The sequence below is a fragment of the Rhinolophus ferrumequinum genome, chromosome 8, assembly GCF_004115265.2.
Source record: "Rhinolophus ferrumequinum isolate MPI-CBG mRhiFer1 chromosome 8, mRhiFer1_v1.p, whole genome shotgun sequence".
Lineage (NCBI taxonomy): Eukaryota > Metazoa > Chordata > Mammalia > Chiroptera > Rhinolophidae > Rhinolophus > Rhinolophus ferrumequinum.
Window position 1 is genome coordinate 22,153,954 of NC_046291.1, and position 27,603 is coordinate 22,181,556.

A 27,603-nucleotide genomic window follows, 5' to 3' on the forward strand; every position below is an offset into this window, starting at 1 on the left:
ACTCTTGCTAAGGGCTCCCCAACCCCCTGAAATCCACTGGACTTCCTAAGTATTTGCACTTATCCTATCAGAGACCAGGCCTTATTGTGACATAAAGTATCTTCCCATGTGGTTTTAATCTGCGCTGTGTGTTGTGTCGTCTTTTGTCCCACATGACTATTCTATTGTATTTATTAATGTAAATTAGATACTCGGTTATATTGATTCACAGTATGGAATTTGGCCACTATTTCTGGGCTCCAACCTCAGGCCGACCACCGGCCTATCACTGACTGTGTGATTTGGGGTAAGTTATTAAACTTCTTGGCCTCAGCTTCCTCATCTGTAGTAGTATTTTCCTCCTAAGGTTGTCACAGGAAATAAATTGCCTAGAATGATGCCTCCTACGTGATAAAATTACATTATATCTCAGCTATGATTAACTCTTTAATATGCTAGTTGATAGGGACTTTGATTCTATCTGGAGGATTTGTATTTTAGATGGTTATGAGACCAACGATTGATTTTAGGAAACAGGAAACTGGGGTAAAATGCTAAGTAGTGGGGCTGATATTTAGGCTTAAGTCATATCATGATGTATATGCAGTGGTTTGTAAGTAATTTATCTTTCTTTCTTTCTTTCTTTTTTTGTAAATGACTCAATTTCCAGATCTGTCCAGTAGTACATCAGCAAGAAACTCCGTTGAAATACCTGTTGATGTAATCCTATTTTAAAAATTTATTATGTCTATTATTCTTGAATTATAGTTTTTTTGTATGTAAACTTCAAAGGCAAATTAATGAAAACATTTTAGAGTAAGACATTTTAGGCTCATTACTGACTGTAATGCCTTTTGGGTCACTTTCTTATAATCTCCATCAATTTCAAAATTGCCTTTTCATTCCTTAGGCTTACTGTGGCATTTTAGAAATGTGCCTGTTTGTTAATGTGGTTGTTTTTATTTTAAGTGTAAGAACTCGGGGGAGGGGGATATTTATATATATATATATATATATAACTAAGCCCCTTTGGCAGATGAAAGAATGGTAGGATCATGAGATGAGACTTGGGCTGTTATTAGCTCAGAAGAGGTTCTTTAATATAGTGCCATGGAGCTTCCTAATCTTTTCCAATTTGTTAGCCATTTTTCTTTGTTATCTGTCTCAGTGATGTCTGATCTCCCCAACCAACTGCTACAGGCTAGCAATCTATAACAAAAACCCAGTCTCAATCTCAGTATAATAATAAAAATAGAAAGGCTACAAGATTAATGGTACCAGCTATAATTATGAAGTCCCAATCTACAGATATTATAAGACCCTTCAGTGTTTACTCTTGGTGTGTTAGAAGCTGGGTTAGTACCATACTGTGAAGTTATTGGCCTCTTATTAAATAAAAATCTTGGGTTATTCCATCTGGGAAGCCCACTGTGCTTTGAGTATGGGTAGGAACTATGGAGAAGAAATGGTTCCTTTCCATAATGAGCTTGCCATGATTTCATCCGTTTCAGTTTTCCCATGATGATACCCATTTCTTGTTAAGCTGTAGAGGAGATAGATCTATTCTTGGAACTATCAAATGGAAGACAGATGAAAACAGAGGCTGCTCATGGAGACCATGCCACACACAGATAATGGAAACTTCTTTATGCTTATGGTGAAAAAGACCAGTATATTGAGTATCAATTAATATCTACTCTGACAGGATGAAAATGACAAATGTGGAAATACTCATGGTTTTCCTTTCCCATCTGCTCAAACATTCTGTGATGTCAGCCTGATCTTTCCAGCCCCCTTGAGCAAACTGCCACTCATACCTGCGCGCGCACACATACACACACACACACACACACACACACACACACACACACACACAGTCTTCCTAGACAGTTTCAATGCACACTTAGAATGCATAATAAAAAATGGGCAGAGAGTCATTTAATCCAAAAGTTGGAAGGAATAAAATATTTAGGGAGAATGGCTAAGTTGATCGATGGTATAATAATGATATAATATGGGAAGATAGAAGGGTGAAAACTTTGTGATGGAGGAGAGAGAGAGAGAGGGACGGGGTGGGGAACTTGTATGTGTAGTTTTGGTGAATGAGATACTTCAGAGAGTGACAGTTGTGTGAGTAAAGTGACAAAAGATTTGGAACTGTTGCCATGGGCAATGCTTTAGATCTCATTGAGTGCTCTTTGAGAGGAGTAAAGGTCTTTTGGTTGAATGTTGACTCTTGAACCACGCTTCTTGAATGTGACACCACTCACAAGCTGGACCTGTGGTTGGTGGCAGTTCCTTCAGGATTCATTAGGACCTCTGATTAGCAATCTCACAGATGAGGGTCATGGAGTGGGCAGAGACCCCTGCTTCAATGACATCTAATGTTCTGCAGTAAGCCAGAGAATGCTCAACACATGGGTTCGTCTCTCTGTTTTGGATATATATGCCTTGAAACACTCTCTGCACCCTTTCCTTCCTTCCGTGTACACTAACCTGAAATATACAAGAGTGTGATATTCCAGTAGCAGAGTGAGATTTCACTATATTTGGGATTATTAGTAATATCCCTGTTGAAACTATGGCTTCTCAAACTTTGCCAAAGCATGCAGAGTCCTCTGAATCTCACTTGTCCCTGTCTGCCAAGCTTGTCAAGGTTCCTAAGATATTACACCCTCCCCTTTTTCTATTGCTTGACTGTGGAACCCTACTGATCATCTGATCATTTCAACTCTGTCTGCATAAACACTTCTGTCTTGAGATTTCTTGATTTGTCTGCCATATCACCTCTGCTGACCGTCTCCAATGCTTGTCTCTTTGTTTTTCTTTAATATGTTTATATACAATGCTGTGAGGAAGGGAGAAGGTAATAACCACTGATTAATGGTTATTACATGCCAGGCACTTCACATATTATTCCATTTAATCTCCCCTAATGTATAGAAGACATATCATCTATATTTTATTAATGAAGAAAGTTAATTCTTAGGTAGTACCTTGCCCAACCTCCCACCAACTATACATAAAGGAAACTGAATGCAGATAAAAATTATTTCAAATCTTCTGTTTTCTGCATTTACCAGCACTTATATGAACACTTAGAGCAGTAAATGAAAATACTATAAATCGGTTACTTACTCAATAGCATTTTTTAAAAAAATTGATCTTCCCTAAACTGCAGGCTGTAATTTCCCATGACAAATGCCAATTACTAAAATATGTTTATATTTAATTAACATGTATTTTAGTCCAATGACTGCTAAACCTTAATAAGAAAATAATAGAATCAAAGTAAATGCCACTTACAAACGAAGTACAAGAAAAAGAAAATTGACAAGCAAATATTCTATGTATGAAAAGTGCTGATATGCTATAAAGGAGCATATCTCTGGTTCCACTTAAAGAATGCTTCTGTTTTCTTACCTATAAACATTACTGAAGTTGTAAGATTGTTTTGCAAATTAAATGAGATACTCTGTGTAAAGCTTTAAGTCTACTAGTTAGAATATAGAAAGTGAATGTGCTCAATAATGTGTACATGATATGGTGAGGTCATATCATCATACCATCAGTGATGCTGATGGTAATTTCTGGATTGGATTATGCAGCATGGCGTGAGCTTGCATGTGTCAGATAAGCATTTAAATAGAAAAAAAAGAAAAAAAGTCAAGAAAAGTTAGTCTGCCTTAGGCATCACAGAGCCAATACCGGAATGAAAATTGAAATTCTGACCGGTCTCATGCAAGACAGAAAGGTTATCCAAGTGTGAGCAATTGCTACCCCATCTAGGTTTGTATCTTTTACAAATATGGCATGCTTATTTCAATTGCATGATCCAACTCCGTGATTAAAAGGTCAAATACGATAGATACATACAGAGGCCTTAGACATACTGCTACAACCACACGTCAGTGTGGCCAGCCCACACGTCAATCCTTTTATCAAATGTTCTGATACATATGCCAGTCATCTACAAATCCACACAACTCTTCCACATCCCATCAGTGTTGTCAATAGAATATAAAAAAGACATGATCAAGTTCTTTCTGCTATGAAAATCATTTCTCCATGAGCTATAAATCTTCTCAAAAATATGATATGAAATTAGTGGTATTTTCTTAATGTCTATTTTTACTTAAAAAATATGTATTTTCTCCCATGTGTGCCAGCAAATATATTTCATAAAGCAAAATGGTTAATTGAAATGTGTTATGTCTATATAATGAGAGATAAAGCCACCAAAAAAAAAATTAAAATCACATTTATTTAATGTCACCTAAAAATGTTTATCATAAAATATAATGTGAAAATATTGGGTCACAAAACTAGACAGACTATTATATTATTTCAAAAGCTATATATATATATATATAGTTTCAAAACAATGAAAAATACCAAATGAAAACTTTGTGAATGATTTTTATTTCCTTTTTTTATGTTTATGGGCATTTTATACGTTTCTCATTTATTTCAACACATATTAGACACAAAAATCTAGCAAATCCATTTTGAATATTTAATAGGATGGGTCAGAGAAGACCTCACTATGAGGTAGCATTTAAGGAGAGCAAGTAAGCAGGTGAACCAAGCTACCAGAGGAGAGAGGTTCACGGGTAGGAACCAGAAGGGTCCTGAATGGAGAGTGCACATTGTATGTACTAAGAATAGTGAGATATGAGAGTGAGAGGAGTGAGAAAGGAGAATTGTAGGGGGTAAGGTTATGGAGGCATGGAGGAGAGGACCAAATAGTGTAGGGCCTTGAAGACCATTGTAAGAAAATTTTGCTTTTACTTTGTAAGAGACCGGAAGTTACTGGGATTTGACCTGGTCTGACTAAGAAGATCTCACTGGTCATTGTATTGAGGAGAGATTATAAAGGAGCCATGATGGAAACTTGGACATCAGTTAGAAGGTTATTGAATTACCCAAGCGAGAGAGGATAGTGGCTTAGTGGTGTGGGTGATGGGGAATTATTGGATAGTAGACACATTTTGAAATTACAGTCAACTGGATATGCTAATGATTTTGGATCTGGGCTTTGAGAGAAAAAGAGGAGCTGAGAATTACTGCACACTTTTTAACATGAGCTTCTGGAAAAGTTAACCTGCCATTGACTGAGATGGAAAAGACTTTATAGGGATAATTTTTTGAAAGGGCGGTAACATCAGGGGTGAAATTTTGGGCATGTAAATATGTAAATGACTGCCAATCATATAAGTGGAGATTTATGTAAGCAATTGAAAGCATAAACCTGCACTCCACTCTGCCTGGGCTGGACCTGTACATTTTGGAGGGGTGTCAGCCTATTGGGGTTATATGAAGATTAACTGAGCCAATATATATAAAATTCTTAGAACATTCCTGGAAGGGTCACCACCACATAATTGATACATTTCACATGTTTGTTCAAAATTAATCTTGATCACATGAACATATATGCTGTTCTAAATCCTTGACTACAGATTGCTTGCCTGTATAATACAGTGGTGCTTGTAGAAAAACCAAATCTAATAAGATTGAAGTTACCTATTTCTTTTTTAATCCAGTGATTATTTAAAGCATTTCAAACTGCTAACTTTTGATTTAATTTATTGCTAACTGAGAAATTCCAGTTATATACAGTTTTAGTTTTTAACTTCGTCTTCCCAGTTAATGAAAACACCTGCCTACTTTTTCAGATCAGCAAAATGTGTAAAAGTTAAAATTTCCATTCAATAATTAACTTTCAAATCATAGGCAAGATAAAATTGAATTGAAACAGGAAGAAAATGTAAAGTCAATTTACATAACAAAAGTATGGGAATGAATAAACACATGACAATGTGAACTGTCAGGAAAGAAAAAAACAAAGGAAATATTAACATGTAATTAAAAACAGAGAAGTTCCAGGTCACACAGGGGTGGTCAAAGATTAACACGTGTTTTTAAATCCTACTGATATATCGTTTGCTGGAATCATATTATCACTCTACTATAATGTGGGTAGCTTATGATAATTTAAATGTGAAAAAAAGAAGCTATGCATGTTTTAGGACTGTAGGGAGAAAATTTCAACTCAATGGAAATATATGCATAAATCAAAGAGTAAATATTGGGAAATGACAGACTGCAGAACTTTACACTGTTTCATTCTGTAAGTCTGGTTACCCAGCATCTCATCAGATCTAAAAGCTTGGTAGTTCTAAAAGCTTGGTATGTTCCAAGACCCCTATGGATGCCTGAAACCACAGATAGTTCCAAACCCTATCTATACTATGTTTTTATCTGTATATGCATACCTATGCTAAAGTTTAATTTATAGAGGGCACAGTAAAAGATTAGCTAATAATATTAACTAATAATAAAATAGAACAATTACAGCAATATACCATAATCAAAGGTATATGAGTGTGGTGTCTCTCTCAAATATCTTATCGTGCTATACTCACCCTTCTTTTGATGATGTGAGATGATTCAGTGTCTACTTAATGACACGAAGTGAGGGGAATTCCGTAGGCATTGTGATGTAACATTCGAGGTTACTGTAAGGGTTACTTGAACATAAGCACTACCACACCGCAACAGTTGACCTGATAACTGAGATGGCTACTTGGGTAACTGACGGGCATGCAGTGTATGCAGCATGAATGTGCTGGACCAAAAGCTGGTTCCTGACTCACTCAGGGTGGATCAGGGCAGTGTGAGATCTCCTCATGCCACTCAGACTGGCATGCGGTTTAAAATTCACGAATAATTTTTTTCTGAAATTTTCTGTTTCATATTATTGGATGGTGGTTGACTGTGGGTAAACTGAAACCACAAAAGGTGAAACTATGGATAAAGGGGAACGACTGTATTGTCTCAAAATAGAGTTATGATGTTACAGAGTTTGAAATTATATGCCGTACCATTATTTCTTCTGCATACTTTGTCATCTTGGAACCATCATCATCAGAATCCCTGGAATTGCTTTGTAAAGATATGGATTTGTGTTCCTCACCCCAGACTATAAAATCAGTATTTTGCACAAGCTACTCAGTTGTCAACACTGACTTTTGGGAAACGTAATCTGAAACTCGCTTCTGCCCTGCAGGTCAAACCATATCATTTCAGTGTTCAAAAAAACCTTAATTTTGAACAACTCCATAATTTTGTACAGGGTAAACTCCAAACTCTTTAGAAAACTTTCAAGCACTTTGTAAGCTCCCACTACAGCTGCTGTTCAGCAAACTTCTCAAGAGACCTTAAACTGTTCATTATGACAACCAAAGTTGTGTTCATCCTTGCCTCTGCGTCACTGCTTAGGTTAATCATTCAGCCTGGAACTATCCGCCCCCCTTATCCACTGGACAGACTAGATATTCAAGCCCAATTGAAATGCCGGCCCCTCATCAAATCCTGTTTCAAATCCTTCCTTTCTACTTTATGCATACCTATATTTAGCAAATATTAGGATTATCATAATTATTTGCTATTTTTCTGCCTGTTTCCTGCAACTGGTTTACAGGAGAGTCGACAGACTTTCAATAAATGTTCTACTTCCCGCTTGAATTGTATGGTCATAAAAAAGATATTATTACTCTCGCTCTTTCCTCAGCAAAAGTAGTTTTAAGAGGATGAGACTTCCATAGTTTAAAGGGACTGAAAGCAGAATCCAGAAATGTAACTGCATTGTCTTTAGCTAGAGGCAGTGTGAGGTATAATCTTTTATGGTCACCAGTGACTTCATATTTTGTAACTCTTCAACTGTCCGGGCATATTACTTGCATAAAGTAGTCCAGAGGTTCATGTTAAATCCCATCTCTGCTGTCAGACAGTTCCACAAACAAGCAAAACTTCTAGCATGAATTTATGACTCTTAAAAATATCAAAGTGGCTCAGGGACTCTAGTTCCTAAAAAAGGAATGCAAAAGCTACATTTTTAGTAACATCTGCTGGACAAGCATAAAAGATGAACTTGGTTGTATTTGTGGACTTCCACGATGAATAATGCATTGTCAAAGCAGAAGTGATTGCCTGTGAAGCAAAATAATGCTGATGTGCAATAAAATATCACTTATTTTAAAAGATTTAAATAGTTGCTAAAGTTACATATATATTTTTGTTACAATTTTTATTGCATGTTTCATATCTTCAATTGAATCAGACATATAGGAGGTGGAATTATTAATTTAAATAATTATGCTAACACCAAACTAAATGAAAATGTCAGATTCTTATTTTTAAGTTGAGTATTTTCTTACATAGTTGTAAAAGCATTATTGCAATAAAGGATAAAAAGAATCATAAAGCCGATTGAGACTTGGAAATAGGCAGATTTGGAAAGCCCTGGCAAAGAAAGTCTCAGTTCCCTAAAACATTTCTGCCATTTCCATAGGCTGGTCTTTTGCTGTCTTCATTTTAAAATGTACAACTAGAGAAGTAGTTTATAAAATGAGTCCACACTAAAATATTAGTGACATATATGGTCTCTTTCCCTCCTGAAATCAGGTCTCCTTAAGTAGTGTGTATCTGAGAATAGAGAACAGAAAGAAAGTTCTCAGTAAGATATTGGGCCATAGTTGAAGTATTTCTCTTTCTATTAGGAGATAAACAAGGAACCCTCCAGAGGTCATTATTATCCTCTCCACTGAAATGTTCTGAGCTGATTTCGTTTTAGATGTCACGTAGATAAATCATTGTGTAACGAATGTAGTGAACTTCCTATCCACCAGGCATTACATTGGCAATGTTCCAGCTCAACCTGGCTTTGTCCAACTCTTCTTTCCTGAGCTAGGAGACTGTTAAAAATTCAGATTTATTGGCTTCTTTCCTTAAACACACAGAGGGTAAACATTAGGTACAGAGCAGTCAAAACCTTTTCCCTTCAAAATAATGCTGAATTCATTGGAAACTCTATTAGAGTAGTCACCATGTAGGTTTCAGCCTAACTCCGATACTTAACATTGTTATGAATACACAAATGCAGATGGTACTCAAGAAACACCTATAGATAAATGGATGGGAGGAAGGTAGGAAAAACATTTGCATATATATATAATTTGTTTTCCTATTCTAGATAGATAATTCCTAAGGAAGCCATTTATCCACCTTCTCGTCTTTTGACATTTTGTACAGCTGAGATGCTGAGAACTAAAAGCTAAATAAAGATTTTAAAACATATTAACATAGCAGTCCATAGAACCACACTACCCAATTGTCTACAAGAATCTGTCCAAGATTGCTGGCATAAAAGTGTGGCAAATACATTAATTCAGAAATATCTCCAGTTAGAGATTTTGGTCAGACATTTTGATATTTACTTAATTGCAACAACTCAGTGGAAATAGTGTTAATGCAAGTGCCACGTATCCCAGTTTTGGAGACGAAAGCCGAAGCGAACGCTTGGACAGATTCGAAAAGGGTCAAGGCTCTAGAGAGAAAGCGGTGATGAAGGGCAGGGGAGAGCCAGCAACTATGTATGGCACCACATAGAGTTCACAGTCTTCCAGCACTTCCAGTTGGGGTCGTGGAATTCTGAAAAGTGATCATCTCCTCTTGGTTTCCCAAAGGAGTTGAGGGCATATCAGACAGTAAAATCATAGAAGAGACACCATTGTTCGGTTCCTTTTATAGCAGTCATAGGTATTTCTGTTTAAATATGACGAAAAAATGGAAACTACTAAGTAAAATCTCATAATGACATATAGACAGTCAAGACTAAATTATTTAAAAGTGTGTGTGTTTGTGTGTGTGTGTGTGGCAGGGTGGTGGCACTTTATCACTTGTTACCAACTAGGTGGGCCATGCCATGACTCTTTGTCAAGAATCATAAACACAGTTCAAAGTTTATAGTAATATTCCTTTTTAGTTTGTATCTGGGAGTCGGTTTTGGGGTAGTAAATCGAGCTTCAAATATAAGAAGGTAAAAAATATCCAATAAAATGGGAGCTTCAAGATAATTGAAATATCTAATATTAGTAAGCTTCCCCTCCAGCTACAGATAGTACTCTGGCCACAATGAATAACATATATATATATATATGTTATTATATATATATATATATATATATATATAATTATATTATATAATTATATTATATAATATAATTATATATATATATATATATATATATATATTATTAACCCAAAACACAATTAGAAAAGTCATAGATTAAGCGGTGAATCATCCTCTGCCTCAGATAGTTTTAGTTAAGCCACTTAATGGGTCGATTTAATAGATTTTTAACACAGTTGAAGAAATACATTAACATTAGCTACTTTCTCATAACAAGTTTGTACTCAAAAAAAGTTTTTACTGATTCTCATTTTATTTCACGGTCCTTTCTAATTTCCTCTGGTATAAATCAATTTCGATTTATTAGCTTCGTAAAAAAGAACTCCAGTAGGTTTTTAATAATAATTATCATTATCACTGATTAAAGTTATATTGTTCAGCCAGATGGAGTCCTTTTCCTGTCAGCTAGAATGAGCTTGCATTATGTGGTTGTAATGTGTTTAGATCTAAACAAACAGATGGCGGGGTGACAGGATATTATACGCTAGTGATGTCAGCAGCAGTGCCTCACAAACAGATTTGCTTTAAATATAGCATGTTATGGCAAGGATCTTGACACTTTTAAGAAGGTGATTAGAATTGAGCCTAAGTGTTACACTATGTTTTCCTGAAAGTAAGATCTAGCTGGACAATCGGCTCTAATGCATCTTTTGGAGTAAAAATTAATTTTCACAGACATCAACTTCTTAACTATTGATTTTATTTCCTAAGCCATGAACTTTAGAACTTATGTTAGAGAATAGATCATAAGAATAAAAGTCTTTAATAGTCAAAGTGAAATTTATTTCATGTAACTATTTACTTCGTACTAACTGGTAAAATACACAAATCATTGATTTCCCTTTCTTATAAAATGATTAGATTTTGAATATGAAATTGTATTTGGCATTCAGGTTTTGTTACTTATGCAGGCACTTTATGAGCTGTGTTTCAACTCTAGTATGACATAAAAATCCTTATAAAGGAGCTAGAATATTTTCTTTAAGGAGTTACTCATAGTCAGAGAGCGAAAGATTATAACGTGTGTGTGTTTTTTCATCTTCTACAGGTGGACGTTGCCATAAGTCCTGTACTGGTCGATGCTGGGGACCCACAGAAAATCACTGCCAGACTTGTAAGTGTTCAACACTTAGAAAGAATAGGCTTGAAATGGTAAAACAACTTTAATAATTGATGATTTTCTAACTTCTGGTGATCAAAAACATGAAAATGAACTTTTGCCTCCTTGTGGTCGATTTGCTTCATTTTAAGTAAACTGCTTAATTTCATTTTGTTTAAATAAAACATAGTATATGATTGTTCCTTATATTTCTTTGTGGTTTTAGGTTAATGACAGCAACAACACAGATAGTGTTGATATTAACTAGGACTTCAGAGTCTGTACATCAGAGGAAGTAGGAAATCCAAGTGTGTACAAAATAATAACTCGGTTTCAGGTTAACTGAATATCTCATTGCTTTTCCCAAATAGTTACATCACCATTCATTTATTAGAAAAAGAAAGGGAAAGGGTTCTGTGTACCCATTCTAACCTAGGCCCAGAGCTATAAACAATGTGAATTATGGATATAGAGTCACTATTAAATAGCAACGTAATCTTGTCCTTAATGTATGTTTCTTGTATTAGTCATTAGTTAAAGTATTACGTATCATCATTGCTAGAATTTTAAAAACCAAGTGTACCAAATATAAAGACAAATATCTAATTTTTTCAGCATATTTAAAGTCATATGATTCTTAAATCAGCAATGAACTTTCACTATTCTTAGGGATAAATGGTTTCTTTAAAAATGGTTTCTAGAAAAACAAAAAACTCTATATAAACGGTAAAGATTTTTCTTCCTGCTGCAGTAACAAAGGCTGAAATAATATATGCAAAACAGTGGTGGCTATTTGAAAAATATCCCTGTTTTAGCATAGAAGGCGTATAAAATATTAAAATTTTGAACTTACAAATATTAAATATTGTAGAAATTTGTTATACTGTTGGATGAAAGTTTAGTTATGTCTAATTTGTCTCAGTTTATGATGTTGGTTAGTTCTGTTTCAATATAAAATACAAAAATAATTACCTTATCATGAGCCACCTAAGAAAAACAGGTATAAGAAAAAATATATTCTCAATGGTGAATGATTTCTTAAATTTATTTTTTAATTTCATGGAAATTCTTTTGTTCAATATTCATAAAATATAATAGAGTATAAAGTAAAAGTGTTCTCCCAATTTGTGTCCCAAGTCTGTCCTTCAGCCAGCATAGACAAAAATGTTATTGGCTACTTTTGTATATTCTTCCAGAGACAATTTACGTATATACATAGGAAATATGTATGTGTCCCTGCCCATTTTTCACTCCAATGTTAGCATGCTTTTCATGCTATAATGCACCTTGATGTTTTTTCACTCCATGCATATATGCATGGATCTATTTGTGGTATTAATTCATAGAAGTGGTATTTACAAGGTAAAGGGAACCTGTATATACAATTTGATAGAGATCACCAATGTGGAGATCTTGTTTTCCATAAAGGTTGTAACAATTTCCTCGGCCTGAAGCAGTGTGTGTTAGTGCTGGTTTCCTGATTCCTCTGGGCCAAGCAATGAATTATCAAACATGGGCTTTTTTTCTTCTTCTTTTCTTTTTTAGTGTTTGGGGATTTTCCCTTTTCTAATTTTTTTTTTCAATTACAGTTGACATACAATACTATATCACTTTCAGGTGTACAACATAGAGGTTAGATAATTATCTAACTTACAAAGTGATCACACTAATAAATCTAGTACCCATCTAATACCATACATAGTTATTACAATAATATTGACTATACAGCCCCATGACTCTTTTGTAACTATCAATTTGTATTTCTTAATCCATTCCCCTTTTTCACCCATCACTCCAACTCCTCTCCCATCTGGCAAGCATCAAAATGCTCTCTGTACTATAAGTTTATTTTGTTCGTTCATTTATTTTGCTTTTTAGATTCTACATATAAGTGATATCATATAATATTTATCTTTCTCTGACTTATTTTGTTTAGCATAATACCCTTGACTAGAGTATTGAGCAGGTCCATGTACGTTGTAGATATCATCTAATAATGTAGATGTTATTATTTTTTATGACTGAGTAATATTCCACTGTATATATGTACCGATTCTTTATCCATTCATCTATGGATGGACACTTACGTTGCTTGCATATCTTGGCGATTGTAAATAGTGCTGTGATGAATATATGAATGTATGTATGTCTCTTTGAATTAGTGTTTTGGGTTTCTTTGGATAAATACTGGGAAGTGGAAATAGTTGGACTTTCTTTCTCTCTTGGTATAGCCTTTGTTTTAAAGTCTATTTTGTCATGTATAAGTATTGCCATCATAGCTTTTTATAATCATTTTCGTTTCATGAAAATTTTTTTTCTATCCCTTTAGTTTCAGTCTGTGTGTATCTTTCAATTTGAAGTGAATCTCTTGTAGACAGCAAATCTAAGGGTCTCATTTACTGATCTAGTCAACCACCCTGTATCTTTTGTTTGGAGCATTTAATCCATTTACATTTAAAGTGATTTTTGATGGATACGTAGTTATTGCCATATTATTATTATTATTATTATTATTATTATTATTATTATTATTATTAAAGAAATCCCTTTAACATATCTTATAATATTGGTCTGGTGGTAATGAACTCCTTTAGATTTTTCTTGTCTGTGAAAAGCTTTGGATCTTTGATAAATGGTTAGATGAAATATAGTATCTCAGTGCAGACTTAAATTAACTTATTTAATAGAAACAATGTTTTAAGGCAGCGATGTTTTGACAAGAGTTTTAAGCAGGATTCTAAAGATTAGTCTACTATGTGAAATAAGTGCCTTCACTACAATATTTGTGGGCAATGTTTTAATAGCATCCTATAAGGCATAGAAGAGTATCACTCACCCTCACCAAACAAAGAATAATTATTCAGCATAAAATGTTAGTAGTACTGAAGGTTAAGATATCCTGTAAGAAGAGTATATATTGACCCGGGCTAGGCCAACCAGATTCTGTCCGTAGAGAATTCGGACGTGGGATCCAGAGATGCTGGTAATACTACCTTAGAAACTTGAACTTGAAGAGAGATTAAGCTTAGTAGAGGATTCCATTTTGAACTATATGTGTTAATGAGAAGCAGAAATAGCCAGTCCTCAATGACACAGAATAATAAATCACCCATACAGAGGCTAAGGGCAATCAGAGAGAAAGAGAAAGAGTTAACATTTTTTGACAGTGTGTATCTCCTGGTTTTTGGCCGTCAGGAAGTCCAGATGCACTTCTCTTCTTAGGCGTCTTAAGAAACACAATGTTCTTCTAATACACTGAAATTAATTTTGTTACTTGCCACCAAGTGAGGATGAGAGGGAACCTTGACTAAAAAATATCATCAAGCCATAACTCATGTATCAAATCATCAGCCAAGAAGTCATTTGATTCACTTAATTTTTTATGCATACAAATGAAGTTTACTATAATAACCTAAAATAGCCTTAATGGTCACTGTGCCTACTCCACAGAGTGTATCAAATTTAAATTCAACACATTTACATGTAATTGATATGTGTAAGTCCAAATTATAGAATAGTATTTATTTGCATAGATCTTTATCGTTTCTAATATTTCCATTTAAGAATTTATGTTCACAATATTCCCGTGAGTTAAAGAGTTCAGTTATCATTAATCTCATTTTACAATTCGGGAACTATAAACTGAGAAAATGATTCAGGGACTTGTTAAATTTACACAGCTGATACCTGGGTGTCCTAAGTGTCCTGAATCTGTAGATAACACCATTTTCGGTATTCCACATTTTATAGTTTAGCCTACTGGGCTGTACTATAATCTCTCTAAGTCTCAGTTATGATATCTATAAAATGGAGATAATTACACTTACTTCAGAAGGTTGCTCTTTTGGAATGGAAATCAGTACAGTAATGTAGCCAAAATGCTTAAATACTGTTGTCATATACTAAGAACCTAATAAAGAATAGCTAATATTATAATAAACTCAAGGACACACTATTAGAAAACTTAATCCATCTTAAATCTAAATGAATGGATATAGAAGCCGAACTCTTGTAGACCAGTTCTACATTGTGAAAGGTCCTGACATGGATGGCTGAAGAATAAAAAAAGTGAAAACCCTGGAGTGAAGCGGAGGTTTCTGAAGTGGAGGATGGTAGCTCTTGACATTCACTTCTATTTTCTCTCTCCTTGTTTAAGCTACTTGAAAGGGAAATGACTTATCCATATTTAAACAGCTCAACATCCTGAGGCAAAATATATTTTGAAACTACTTGGAGATGTATGTACTTATTTTAAGACTTGAATTTCAGAAATATGTTTTTTTTCGTTTGTTTTTGTGGGGATTTTTGGAGTTTTTTATTTTGTTTTGTTTCGGGTTTTTTTGTTTGTTTGTTTGTTTGTTTGTTTTTTTGTTTTTGAGAATTAGAAGACCTCATGAGAGATTCCGTGGCGATATTAAACCTCCAGAGATACCATAGAGATGTAGCATACATCATCAAAAACTATTTTTAATGTAAAAATTTCCAGGCTTCCTTTAGATTTCTTGTGGTCCTTTTATTAGTTAAAATAAACTACTTATCCTTAGGCCCACTTGAAATGTGCATATCGTTGAACCCTGACTGATCTTTTTTAAAAATTAGAAAACATAGATTGTGCAAATTTTGGAAAATATTTTGCTTTTGTTAATTGACTTCACAAAAGTATGTTTTAGGATCTGAATGACATAGTCTTCTATTGTTTACAAATGATTTCTTTCCTTCTGACAAATAAATTCACATTAGTGCTGACTTTTCTAGAAGAATTCAACGTCATGATTTGCCACATATTATGTTTTATTGGTAATTATTTTGGGGGACTTTCCATACATTAGGGAAGAAAGGTAAAAGTATTTAAAAACCCCACACCTAAGCTAAGGAAACTGACATTAAGAATATGTCTCATTCACCACGTCATGTCAATGCTAGGATCTTCCCACCGGTATCTCTTCCTAAAACAGCAAATGTGCCAGGTATTATTCTTAGTGTCACTAAATGGTGACAAATGAGAGTAGAGAGATATGATTCAGGTTCTGGGAGAACAAGCCCATGGTAATGAATGACTTGTAAGGGTGAAATGAGGCAAAGATTGGTGATCAGAGAGAAAACATCTCTGAATAGAGGTATGGGAAAGCAAAAATGCTGGTAACGATGCACAAAAAGGGAAGGTCTGCAAGTGGCAAAGGTTTTAAAAGCAAGAAATGACAGAGTTTTTGTTTGTTTCATTTCGGTTTTTAATAGATTTAATGAAATGGAAGGAGAATGTAAATAAATTGACAGCTTACAGTGGACAACAATTTATTATGCATTCCTATAGACACAGTAATAAAATTTTGTAAATTTTTAGTTAAATTTAGTAACATTCTGTGACTTTATTTGTGTACTGGTTTAGGTGCTATAGTTAGCTTTGATTGCATTTTGAATAATTTACCTGTGTCATTGTTCTTCTATAATGTTCAGACTATAAACTGCAGAACCAACAATTATTTAAAAAATTTTTTCTAAAATGTAAAGCGTTTTTCTAAACAAATTCCTAAAGGGAAAACCTTAGATAACATATATATATATTTAAATAAATTGCGCTAGTAGAAGCTAGTCAAGTGTTCCATTCTTACTGTTTTACTCATGATTATGATTTTCTAAAGCAATTTGAATGCATTTGCCCTAAATTCTTTTTGATGTTGCAGCATTATGACTCTGTTAACCCAACAGGAACATTTGTCACATAGTCACAATAGGGCAGCATAGAACTTACGAAGGGACCCTGTGAGCTGCCTTACATGTGAAGCAGTGACTCAAACTTGAAAGTACTTTTAAGCTCAGTTAAATCGTGGCCGTGTTGCTCCACAACACAGCTTAAGGAAATTGATTCGGCGGATTAATGTAGTCATGTCAGGGGAGACAAACTTATCTGCTATGTAAAGTCTGAAGCTTATAGAATATTATGTATCAGGCTTAGTAGTAAGAATGACAACTCTAGTTCTAAGAACTGAGTCCTGAGGTCTGACTGAGCTCCAGAGGTTTTGGTGTGAGAGAGACTAAGGTTTAAGAAATAAATAACAATGATTAAAAGAACAAAATTATCTCTGTCCCTGCAAGATTTATGAAGGGCACTTATCTCATTTAATAAAGATAATTCATGTCCTTCTTTATCTTTGAGCAGCGCAGTATCAGACTAGCTCTCTCCAGCCTCCTATTTTAAACAGGGTGGATATTTCATTTTACAAATTCCTTTCATCCTCCGAGACCTGGTGTCATCTCAGTTAGATATTTCATGTTTTTGGAGAGGGAGAGTAGATCAAAATATTAAAGTTTGATTCCCCTGATCTTTAAATACTATTTGCATTAAAGTAGTTATAAGTGTCTTTAACTGCTGGTTAAGTAACTAAATTTTTTTCGGATGATCGCCACTCAATATATTCTTCAGTCTTCTAAGTTGCTTTACATATGACATTTCTTGCTTGGAAACTAATTGAAAAATGTAAGTCATTTGACAATAGGTTTTAAAAAAAAAATGTCTTCCAAACGGAAATATCACAGCACAAAATTAATGAGTAAATGCAAGTTTCAACTACTGGAGTGAACAGATATATATTCTGACCATTGAAATGTCTATTAAATTAATTAAAGCTAAAGCTTTATTTTAGCCAAAGAAAAACTTGTAGGCAAATTCATGCTTACTTCTACAGTATTCTTCCTACCTATATTATCTCAATATTTTTAAATTAAAAATAGAATAACATTGAAATTAATATAAACACTATATTTTTTTTTCTGTAGTGGATAATTGTGAATGGAGGTTATTACAATATTGACAAAGTACAAACTTATCCCCAAATCCCAAATAGCATTTTATGTCACTTATTGTTTCTATACAGACATAGAACATGCTAGAAAGAATTAGAAATTATTTATCATTTTCCTTAGTAATTTATTATATTGATGCACAAAAAAAATATTTTCAGTAGTTGCAATATATTAAAACTTTCTGTTTAATAATAAGAAAAAAACAAACAACACAACAAAAACCTTGGCCTGGATTATGGATTGTATTCACTTCTAGGGCAAACTTTAGAAATATATATGTGTATATGTATTCTCTTATGTGTTCTAAAATGTATCTGGAACTTCTTTAATAGCGTATTAAAATCTAAGAAAATAACTATGTATTTTGGTTCAAAATTTCAGCAGTAAAATGCAGCAACTCAAAAGTAAATCTTGCTATTTTCCATGAAATTTCCAAAAGCTTTTTATAGATTGTAAAACCAAGATGACGCATTTTGAAAGAGTAAAATAATTACATTCTCATACATGCATACACATAAAATTGGTCTAAAGTATAATTGTATTTACAATCTTTGTGGAACAAATGTTGTTTTAAAAAAAAGGTGCCTATGGGTGGTAAATATCCAATTAAAGCAGAGAAAAACCAAGGGGGATCAAATGGGGAAAAGAGAAAGCTGAGCCAGCAGGCTCAATCAATCAGGATAAACAGGTACCCTTTGTTAAAAACCAGCATCTTTAATTAAATTCTTGTATTTTACTAATAACTTTGTATGTCCATAAGCCTTCTTATTGACTTCAGTTATTTCCTGTTTTTCTTTTTTTGAATTTGTAATTTTTGTAGATATTGTAAAATGAAGGGAAACACTCCTATAGACTGATTGTGTGTACACATTTCTAAAAGTATACCCTTCGGAAACATTTCAAAAAGTGCCCCGATACTTTACTTACAGAAAAGGAGAGAAAAATCTCCCCTACTATGATGCTCATTTTGCTATCAGTGGATAATAGTCGTTGTAATTTGATGACCTTTCTTAAAAATATAAAAGAACAGGAAGTTTTCCATTTTCACTACAGTAGATACAGTTATTTGAAATGCTCTACAAAAATGCAGTCTAATGTGACTCAGGAGATATTGCTTAATGCCATGCTAAAGATTCAAGGGGTATAAAGGAAGTATAGGAAGTTGTACCTGTCCTCTGAAATACTCTAGGTAGGAGACAAAGATGAGCGATATTTGAAAAGGTCTAAAAACGTACAGAGCTGGGGGCATCAGGAGCCTACAGCTGTAATCCTAGCTCTAAACTAACTCAATTTCAAGGACTTCAGTTTTCTCAAGTTTCCTCATCTACACAATAAAAATGCGTCCTTGCATGGTTAGGATATTTGCTTCTGTGTACCTGCGTGTGCATGCAGTGATTAGCTGTAGATGACACAGAATAGACATAGACGTATAGATACAAATAGTTTGGGTAGATTGTTCTACGTCAGTATCAGCCTATCGATGACCGTGTTCTTCACTAGGAGTGACTCATTCACCTGAGCCCATACAACTTGTGGTGAGCCCCCACAGATGTTTTCAGGACCAGAGCCAACATTGTGGCTGGACCAGCCTTTCTGGTCCTAATGATTGCAAAATACACCTCAGCAACAACTATTAGGGAACTTTAATAGTACAAAGTTTATTATTTTCAGGTCCTGGAGGGTACATGGTAGGCCTGATGGCCACACAAAGAGGTCATGGGGGGCAGGAGAGAGAGAGAGAGAAGGAGAGGGAGAGGGAGAGGGAGAGGGAGAGGGAGAGAGGAGAGGACATGGATCTTTGCTTTCATTGGAGTAGAGGGTGGGGTGCCTAGAGTTTCACAGGTTCATTCTTTATTGGCAAATTTAAAAGATAAGAGTAGGAATTAGTTTGCGGGAATGGAAAAGTGAGGTCACTTAAAAGGTCAGTTACCTAGGTTCCTCAAGGCTTTCTAAAAGGGGGACTTCACGGGAAGAGGTGTCCTGGTTTCTTATCTAGGTCTTTTACTAGTAATATGTCATATAGCTGACAATATGTTTATTGGTGGTAGATATCTTTGAAATGAAGGCCTCGGCTATCAAAGCTTAATGTCAGGCACTTACAATATAGGAATGCAAACTGTGGGGTTTGGTGCAAGAAAGTTATCTAATCAGTGAGAGCAGAAAGTGAATATAGCACATTTGAAGGATTATTGAGAGGGCATTGAGAAAAATAGTCAGACATATCTGGAATTGTTACCATTAGAAGAATTTTGTTATTTTGGTAGTAACTACAATTTATTCTGAATAATTTATATCTTTGCAGCAAAAAAGTTGACTAATGTTAGAGTAACTATCTTTTAAAAAAATTTATTGGGGTGACATTGCTTAGTAAAATTATATAAATTTCAAGTGTACCATTCTGAAATACATCATCTATATATCACGTTGTGTGTTCACCACCCAGAGTCTGTTCTCCTTCCATCACCATGTATTTGACCCCTTCTACCCTCTTGACTATAGAAAAAATATTTCAAAAATATCTACATTTGACATGAAAGCATCCTCTGATAAATATTCACTGTTAACTATAGGAATGGAAAGAAGTGTTAGGTTTCATTTTTGGAAAAGCAAGTATTTACATATCACGCTCATGGTTAGGGAATTAGGTAAGCCTGGACAAAAACATCCTCCTTAGAGTTCTGCCTTGCGTTAATCTGAAATATATCACATATTTATTGATTTAATTGGTTAGGTTAAAGGAAAAATTAAATGTCATGGGGATGAGGAGGAAAAGAAGTGATGACTGGATACTTGTCAATTTCTCTTACATCAAGCCATATTTTTACCCGTTATATTAGAATAAATGTGAATTCCCTAAATATTAGATATATTCCATTTCTCAAACCAATATAAATTGTATACATTATTTGACTTATTTTCTTTAACATGGACATTTTTAAAAGAAATAGTCACTATATTAATTTATGGTAAAGTTATAAAAGATGGACCCCAAATAATTTTTACATATTACTATCTCACTGATGATGGTTATTTTGGTTTAATCTAAAGTACTTTTGTCCATGAATTTTGTTATAATGGACCTGATAGAATACCATGACTACAAGAATACCTTCAGGTTTTTTGTTTTTGTTTTTGTTTGTTTTTTTGTATTTGAATATTTCTTGAACTTTAGTAACTCTTACCCAAAGTGATTATTTTCTTCTACAAAGAGGATATTGTATGTATTTAAGATGAATTTAATTTCACTGATTAGAACCCAGGGGCAAGAGAAAGAGACAGAAAGAAAGACAGACTCTGACACTTATAAGTAGTTACTGATAATTCAAAATAAAGACAACACTATAGTATTTTAACAAAACATAGCAGAAAATTTAAATGAATAGAGAATTATTACATTCCAGGATGAGAAGACTTATACTATGAAAAGGTTTTTTCTTCTAAACTAAGCTATACATTTAATAATCTTCACTCAATACACATTTTTTAACTGAACAAAAGTAGTCTAAAATATTAATGGACAATACATTTAAAAAATAGCCACATATTTGAAAAAAGAGCTATGTGGAAGGATTTTCCCCATCAAGTATTAAAATGTTATAAAGTAATAATTATTAAAACACTGTGGTATTAGTTAAGAATGAAATTGTCTCAATGGAATGTAATAGAAAGTCCAGATGGAGGCTGAAGTCTATATAGTAATTTAGTTTTTATAAAGTTAGCATTTTTAAAATTGGCAAAAGCATAATTTTTCAATAAATAGTTTTGGAACAAGTCATTCACAATATGGAACAAAATAAAGTTGGATGCCTACCATGAAATGAAAAGACATAAAATGAATTGTACATTAAAGGTTTAAAAGACATGAGATGGACTATAGGTGTGTTCAAGAATAAAAGTTTCAAAGCATGGAATAACCAAAAGTACTAGAAAAATATAGGTAAGAAATATAGGATTATAAAGGTCTTTTTAAATGTGGCCTAAAAGACAAATTTTAAAAAGAAGAAAAATATCATTTAAACTACATTATAGTGTAGTATAGCATTTTTTAAAACAAAAGGTTTCAATAAAAACTAAAAGAATAAAAAATTTGCCCAACATAAATTGACATTGGTTACTACTGTGGTAAGAGGATATATGTGGTTTTTTTTCTCTCTCTCTCTCTCTCTTTTTTTTTTTTTATTAGATTCAGGTGTGCAAGACAAAGTAATACTTAGACATTTATCATTTATATCCCTCACACTGTGTGAAACCCCCTACCCCCATCCACTATCCCTCTGATCACACAGAGCTATTACATTTCCACTGTCTCTATTCCTAATGCTGTACTCTGCTTCTTGTAAATATATATATATATATATATATACATATATATATGTATATATATATATAGATGTAGATATAGATACAGATATACACACACAAGTATATATATATATATATATATATATATAATTATAGTTGGCATTCATTATTGTTCAGCTTCAGCTTCAGGTGTACAGTGCAGTGATCAGGCATCTACATCATCCCTGAGGTGGTCTCCCAAATGGGACAAGTGTCCATCGGATACCCTACAAAATCTTTACAACATTATTGGTTACATTCCCCAAATTAATTTTCAAAACCCCGTGGCCATCTTGTGGTTACTAACTGTTTTCTAATCCACTGACCTTCCCCTTATCCCCACCCTCCCTCCCATCTAGCAACCCTCAGTTTTTCCTCTATGTCTCCAAAACTGTTTCTGATTAGTTCATTCACTTATTCTTTTCTTTAGATTCCACATGTAAGTGAAATCATATGGTATTTGTCTTTCTTTGTCTGGCTTATTTCACTTAACATAATGTTCTCTAGGTCCATCCATGTTGTTGCAAATGGTAAGATTTCTTTCTTCTTTATGGCTGTGTAATATTCCATTATATAAATGTACCACCGTTTCTTAATCCAGTCATCTACCAATGGGCATTTCGGTTGTTTCCATGTCTTGGCTATTGTGTATAGTGCTGCAATAAACATAGGAGTGCATAAAGTTTTTTGAATTAGAGTTTTGCATTTCTCCAGACAGATACCTAGGAGTGGAATTGCTGGATCATAAGGTAGTTCCATTTTCAGATTTTTGAGATACCTCCATACTGTTTTCCATAGTGGCTGTACCAATCTGCAATCCCACCAACAGTGCACCAGGGTTCCCTTTTCTCCACATCTGCGCCAGCACTTGTTGTTTGTTGATTTATTGATGATAGCCATTTTGATCGGGGTGAGGAGGTATCTCATTGTGGTTTTCAGTTGCATTTCTCTGATGGTTAGTGAGGTTGAGCATTTTTTCATGTCTGTTTGCCATCTTTATGTCCTTTTTAGAAAAATGTCTCTTCATGTCCTCTGCCCATTTTTCATTTGGGTTGTTTGTTTTTTTGGAGTTGAGTTGAGTGAGTTTTTTATAAATTTGTGATATTAACCCCTTATAAGATATATCATTGGCAAATATCTTTTCCCATTCAGTAGGATCCCTTTTTGTTTTATTGATGGTTTCCTTTGCTGTGAAAAAACTTTTTAGTTTGATGTAATCCCACATGTTTATTTTTTCTCTTACTTCCCTTGTGCAAGGGGAAATATCAGTAAAAATCTTATTCCGGATAATGTCTGTGAAGTTTCTTCCTATATTTTCTTCTAGGAATTTTATGGTTTCACATCTTACATTTAAGTTTTAAGCCATTTTGAACTTATTTGTGTATATATTTTTCGAATATATTTTTGTGTATGGTGTTCCATATACAAAAGAGGTGGTCCAGCTTCATTTTTTTGCATGTGTCTGTCCAGGTTTCCCAGCACCATTTATTAAATGGACTGTCTTTGCTCCACCGTACATTCTTGCTTCCGTTGTCATAGAATAAATGGCCATATAGGCATGGATTTATTTCTGGATTCTCTATTCTGTTCCATTGATCTATGTGTCTGTTTTTATGCCAGTACCATGCTGTTTTGATTACTGTAGCCTTGTAGTATAATTTGATGTCAGGTATTGTTATACCTCCCACTTTGTTCTTATTTCTCAAGATTGCTGAGGCTATCCTGGGTCTTTTATGGTCCCATATAAACTTTAGGATTATATGTCCTATTTCCGTGAAAAACGTCATTGGTAGTTTGATAGGAATTGCATTGAATATGTATATTGCCTTAGGCAGTATGGCCATTTGAACTATATTAATTCTTCCTATCCATGAACATGGTATGTGTTTCCATCTATTTGTATCTTCTTTCATTTCTTTCTTCAGTGTCTTATTATTTTCTGAGTACAGATCTTTTACTTCTTTAGTTAAATTTATTCCCAGGTATTTTATAGTCTTTGAAGCAATTGTGAATGGGATTGTCTTTTTAATTTCTCCTTCTGATGTTTTATTATTGGCATATACAAATGCAACAGATTTCTGAATATTAATTTTGTATCCTGCTACTTTACTAAATTCATCTATCAGCTCTAATAATTTCTTGGTGGAGTCTCTAGGGTTCTCTATATATAGTGTCATGTCATCTGCATATAATGACAATTTTACTTCCTGCTTACCAATTTGGATGCCTTTTATTTCTTTTTCTTGTCTGATTGCTGTGGCTAGAACTTCCAGCACTAAGTTGAATAGAAGTGGAGAAAGTGGGCAACCTTGCCTTGTTCCTAATCTTAAGGGGAATGGTTTTAGCTTTTCCCCATTGAGTATGATGTTAGCTGTGGGCTTATCATATATGCCCTTTATTATGTTGAGATATGATCCCTCTGTTCCCACTTTCTTAAGGGTTTTTATCATAAAAGGCTGCTGGATTTTATCAAATGCTTTTTCTGCATCTATTGATGTGATCATGTGATTTTTATTTTTCATTTTGTTAATGTGGTGTATCACATTAATTGATTTGCAGAAATCGAACCACCCTTGCATACCAGGGATGAATCCCACTTGATCATGGTGTATGATCTTTTTAATGTATTGCTGAATTCTGTTCACTAATATTTTGTTGAGGATTTTTGCATCTATGTTCATTAGAGATATTGGCCTGTAGTTTTCTTTTTTTGTGGTGTCTTTGTCTGATTTTGGGATCAGGGTGATAGTGGCTTCGTAAAAAGTGTTTGGGAGCCTTCCCTCCTTCTGGGTTTTTTGTAAGAGCTTGAGGAGAATGGGTGATAATTGTTTTTTGAACGTTTTGTAGAACTCACCTGTAAAGCCATCTGGTCCAAGGCTATTGTTTGTTGGGAGATTGTTGATTACTGATTCAATTTCCCTGGTGATAATCAGTCTATTCAGGTTTTCTGTTTCTTCTTGAGTTAGCCTTGGAAGGTTGTACATCACTAGAAAATTGTCCATATCTTCCAGATTGTCAAATTTGTTGGCATATAGTTGCTTATAGTAATTTCTTAAAATTTTTTGTAGTTCTGCGGTGCCTGTTGTCAGTTCTCCTCTTTCAGTTCTGATTTTATTAATTGGGGTCCCCTCTCTCTTTTTTTTAATGAGTCTGGCTAAAGTTTGTCGATTTTGTTTATCTTCTCTAAGAACCAACTCTTCGATTCATTGATCTTTTGTATTGTTTTTCTGGTTTCTATTTCATTTATTTCTGCTCTGATCTTTATTATCTTCTTCCTTGTACTCTCTTTGGGCTTATTTTGCTGTTCTTTTTCCAGATCCTTTAAGTGTGAAGATAAATTGTTGATTAGTGATGTTTCTTGTTTCTTTAGGTAGGCCTGCAAGGCTATGAATTTCCCTCTTAGGACTGCTTTTATGGTATCCCATTTTGGGTCGTCGTGTTTTCATTTTCGTTTGTCTTGAGATATCTTTTGATTTTTTCCTGATCTCCTGGTTGACCTATTAATTATTTAGTAACATGTTTTTCAACCTCCATGAATTGGTGTGTCTTCCAGTTTTTTTCCTGTAGTTCATTTCTAATTGCCTAGCACTCTGGTCAGAGAAGACAGTTGGTATGATTTCAATTTTCTTAATTTTATCAAGACTTGTTTTGTCTATATTGGAAAATGTTCCATGTGCGCTTGAGAGGAACGTGTATTCTGCAGCTTTGGGGTGAAATGCTCTGAAAATATCGATTAAATCCCAGTAGTCCAATGTGTCATTTAAGGCTGTTTTTTCCATATTGATTTTCTGTATGGAAGACCTGTCCCTTGTTGTCAGAGGTGTGTTGAAGTCCCCTACTATAATAGTGTTACTGTTGATCTCTGTCTTTATGTCAGTCAATATCTGTTTTATATATTTAGGTGCTCCTACATTGGGTGCAAAAATGTTTACTAGGGTTATGTCCTCTTGTCGGATCGATCCCTTTATTATTGTATAGTGCCTGTCTTTGTCTTTTAATATGTTCTTCATTTTAAAGTCTATTTTGTCAGATATAAGTATTGCAACTCCAGCTTTTTTCTCATTTCCATTTGCATGAAATATCTTACTCCAACCCTTCACTTTCAGCCTGTGTGTGTCTTTTGATCTGAGGTGAGTCTCTTGTATACAGCATATACAAGGGTCTTGCTTTCTTATCCAGTCAGCCACCCTATGTCTCTTGATTGAAGCATTTAATCCGTTTACATTTAAAGTGATTATTTATAGGTATATAGTTATTGCCATTTTTAGATTTGTAGTTAGATTGTTTTGATCTTTCTTCTATTTACAGAAGTCCTTTTAGTATTTCTTGCAATGCTGGCTTGGTGGTAATAAATTCCTTTAGTTTATTCTTTTCTGGGAAGCTCTTTATCTCTCCATCAACTTTAAATGACAGCCTTGCTGGATAAAGCAATCTAGGTTATAGGCCTTTGTTTTCCATCACTTTGAGTATCTCCTGCCACTCCTTCCTGGCCTGCAATATTTCTGTAGAAAAGTAATTTGATAGTCTTATGGGAGTTCCCTTGTATGTAACCCTCTGTCTTTCTCTTGCTGCTTTAGGATTCTCTCTTTGTCTTTAAGCTTTGCCATTTTAACTATAATGTGTCTTGGTGTGGACCTGTTTGGGTTTATCCTGGCTGGAACTCTCTGCACTTCCTTGGCTTGTATGTTGGTTTCCTTCATCAGGTTAGGGAAGTTTTCAGACATTATTACTTCAAATATGTTCTCAATCCCTTGCTTCCTCTCTTGACCTTCTGGTATTCCTATGATGCACATGTTGTTGCGCTTGATGTTATCCCAGAGGTCTCTTAAACCATCTTCATTGTTTTTTATTCTTTTTTCTTTCTGTTGTTCTGTTTGGGTGATCTCTGCTAACTTGTCTTCTAAGTCACTGATTTGATCCTCTGCTTCATCTAACCTGCTGTTAATTCCTTCAAGTGAGTTCTTTATTTCAGTAATTGCGTTCTTTAGTTCTAACTGGTTGTTCATTATGATTTCTCTATCCTTCTTTATGTCGTCTCTAAGCTCCTTAAACATTCTTATCATCAGTGTTCTGAACTCTGTCTCTGACAGGTTGGTTACCTCTGTTTCATTTGGCTCCATTTCTGGAGGTTTCTTCTGTTCTTTTATTTGGGACATGTTTCTTTGTTTCCCCATTCTGGCTGACTCTCTGTGTTTGCTTCGATGTATTAGGTAGATCCCCTCGAGTTCTTAGTTCTTGCTGGGTTATTTTATGTAGTATGTGTCCTTTATATTTGACTTGCACTACTTCATTCTTCTCCTCTGCATGTGCTCCAAAGGTGACTCTTGTGTTGTGTATGTTGTCCTGT

At 34.2% G+C, this 27,603-nt stretch overlaps 1 protein-coding gene across 1 annotated transcript in view; it reads left to right on the forward strand.

The window, feature by feature from the left end:
- Window positions 1-27,603, forward strand: part of ERBB4 (erb-b2 receptor tyrosine kinase 4) — a 1,062,086-nt gene that overhangs the window by 717,801 nt on the left and 316,682 nt on the right. The window contains 1 exon segment of the mRNA XM_033113116.1: window positions 11,064-11,129. Within this exon segment, the coding sequence (XP_032969007.1) occupies window positions 11,064-11,129 (66 nt within the window).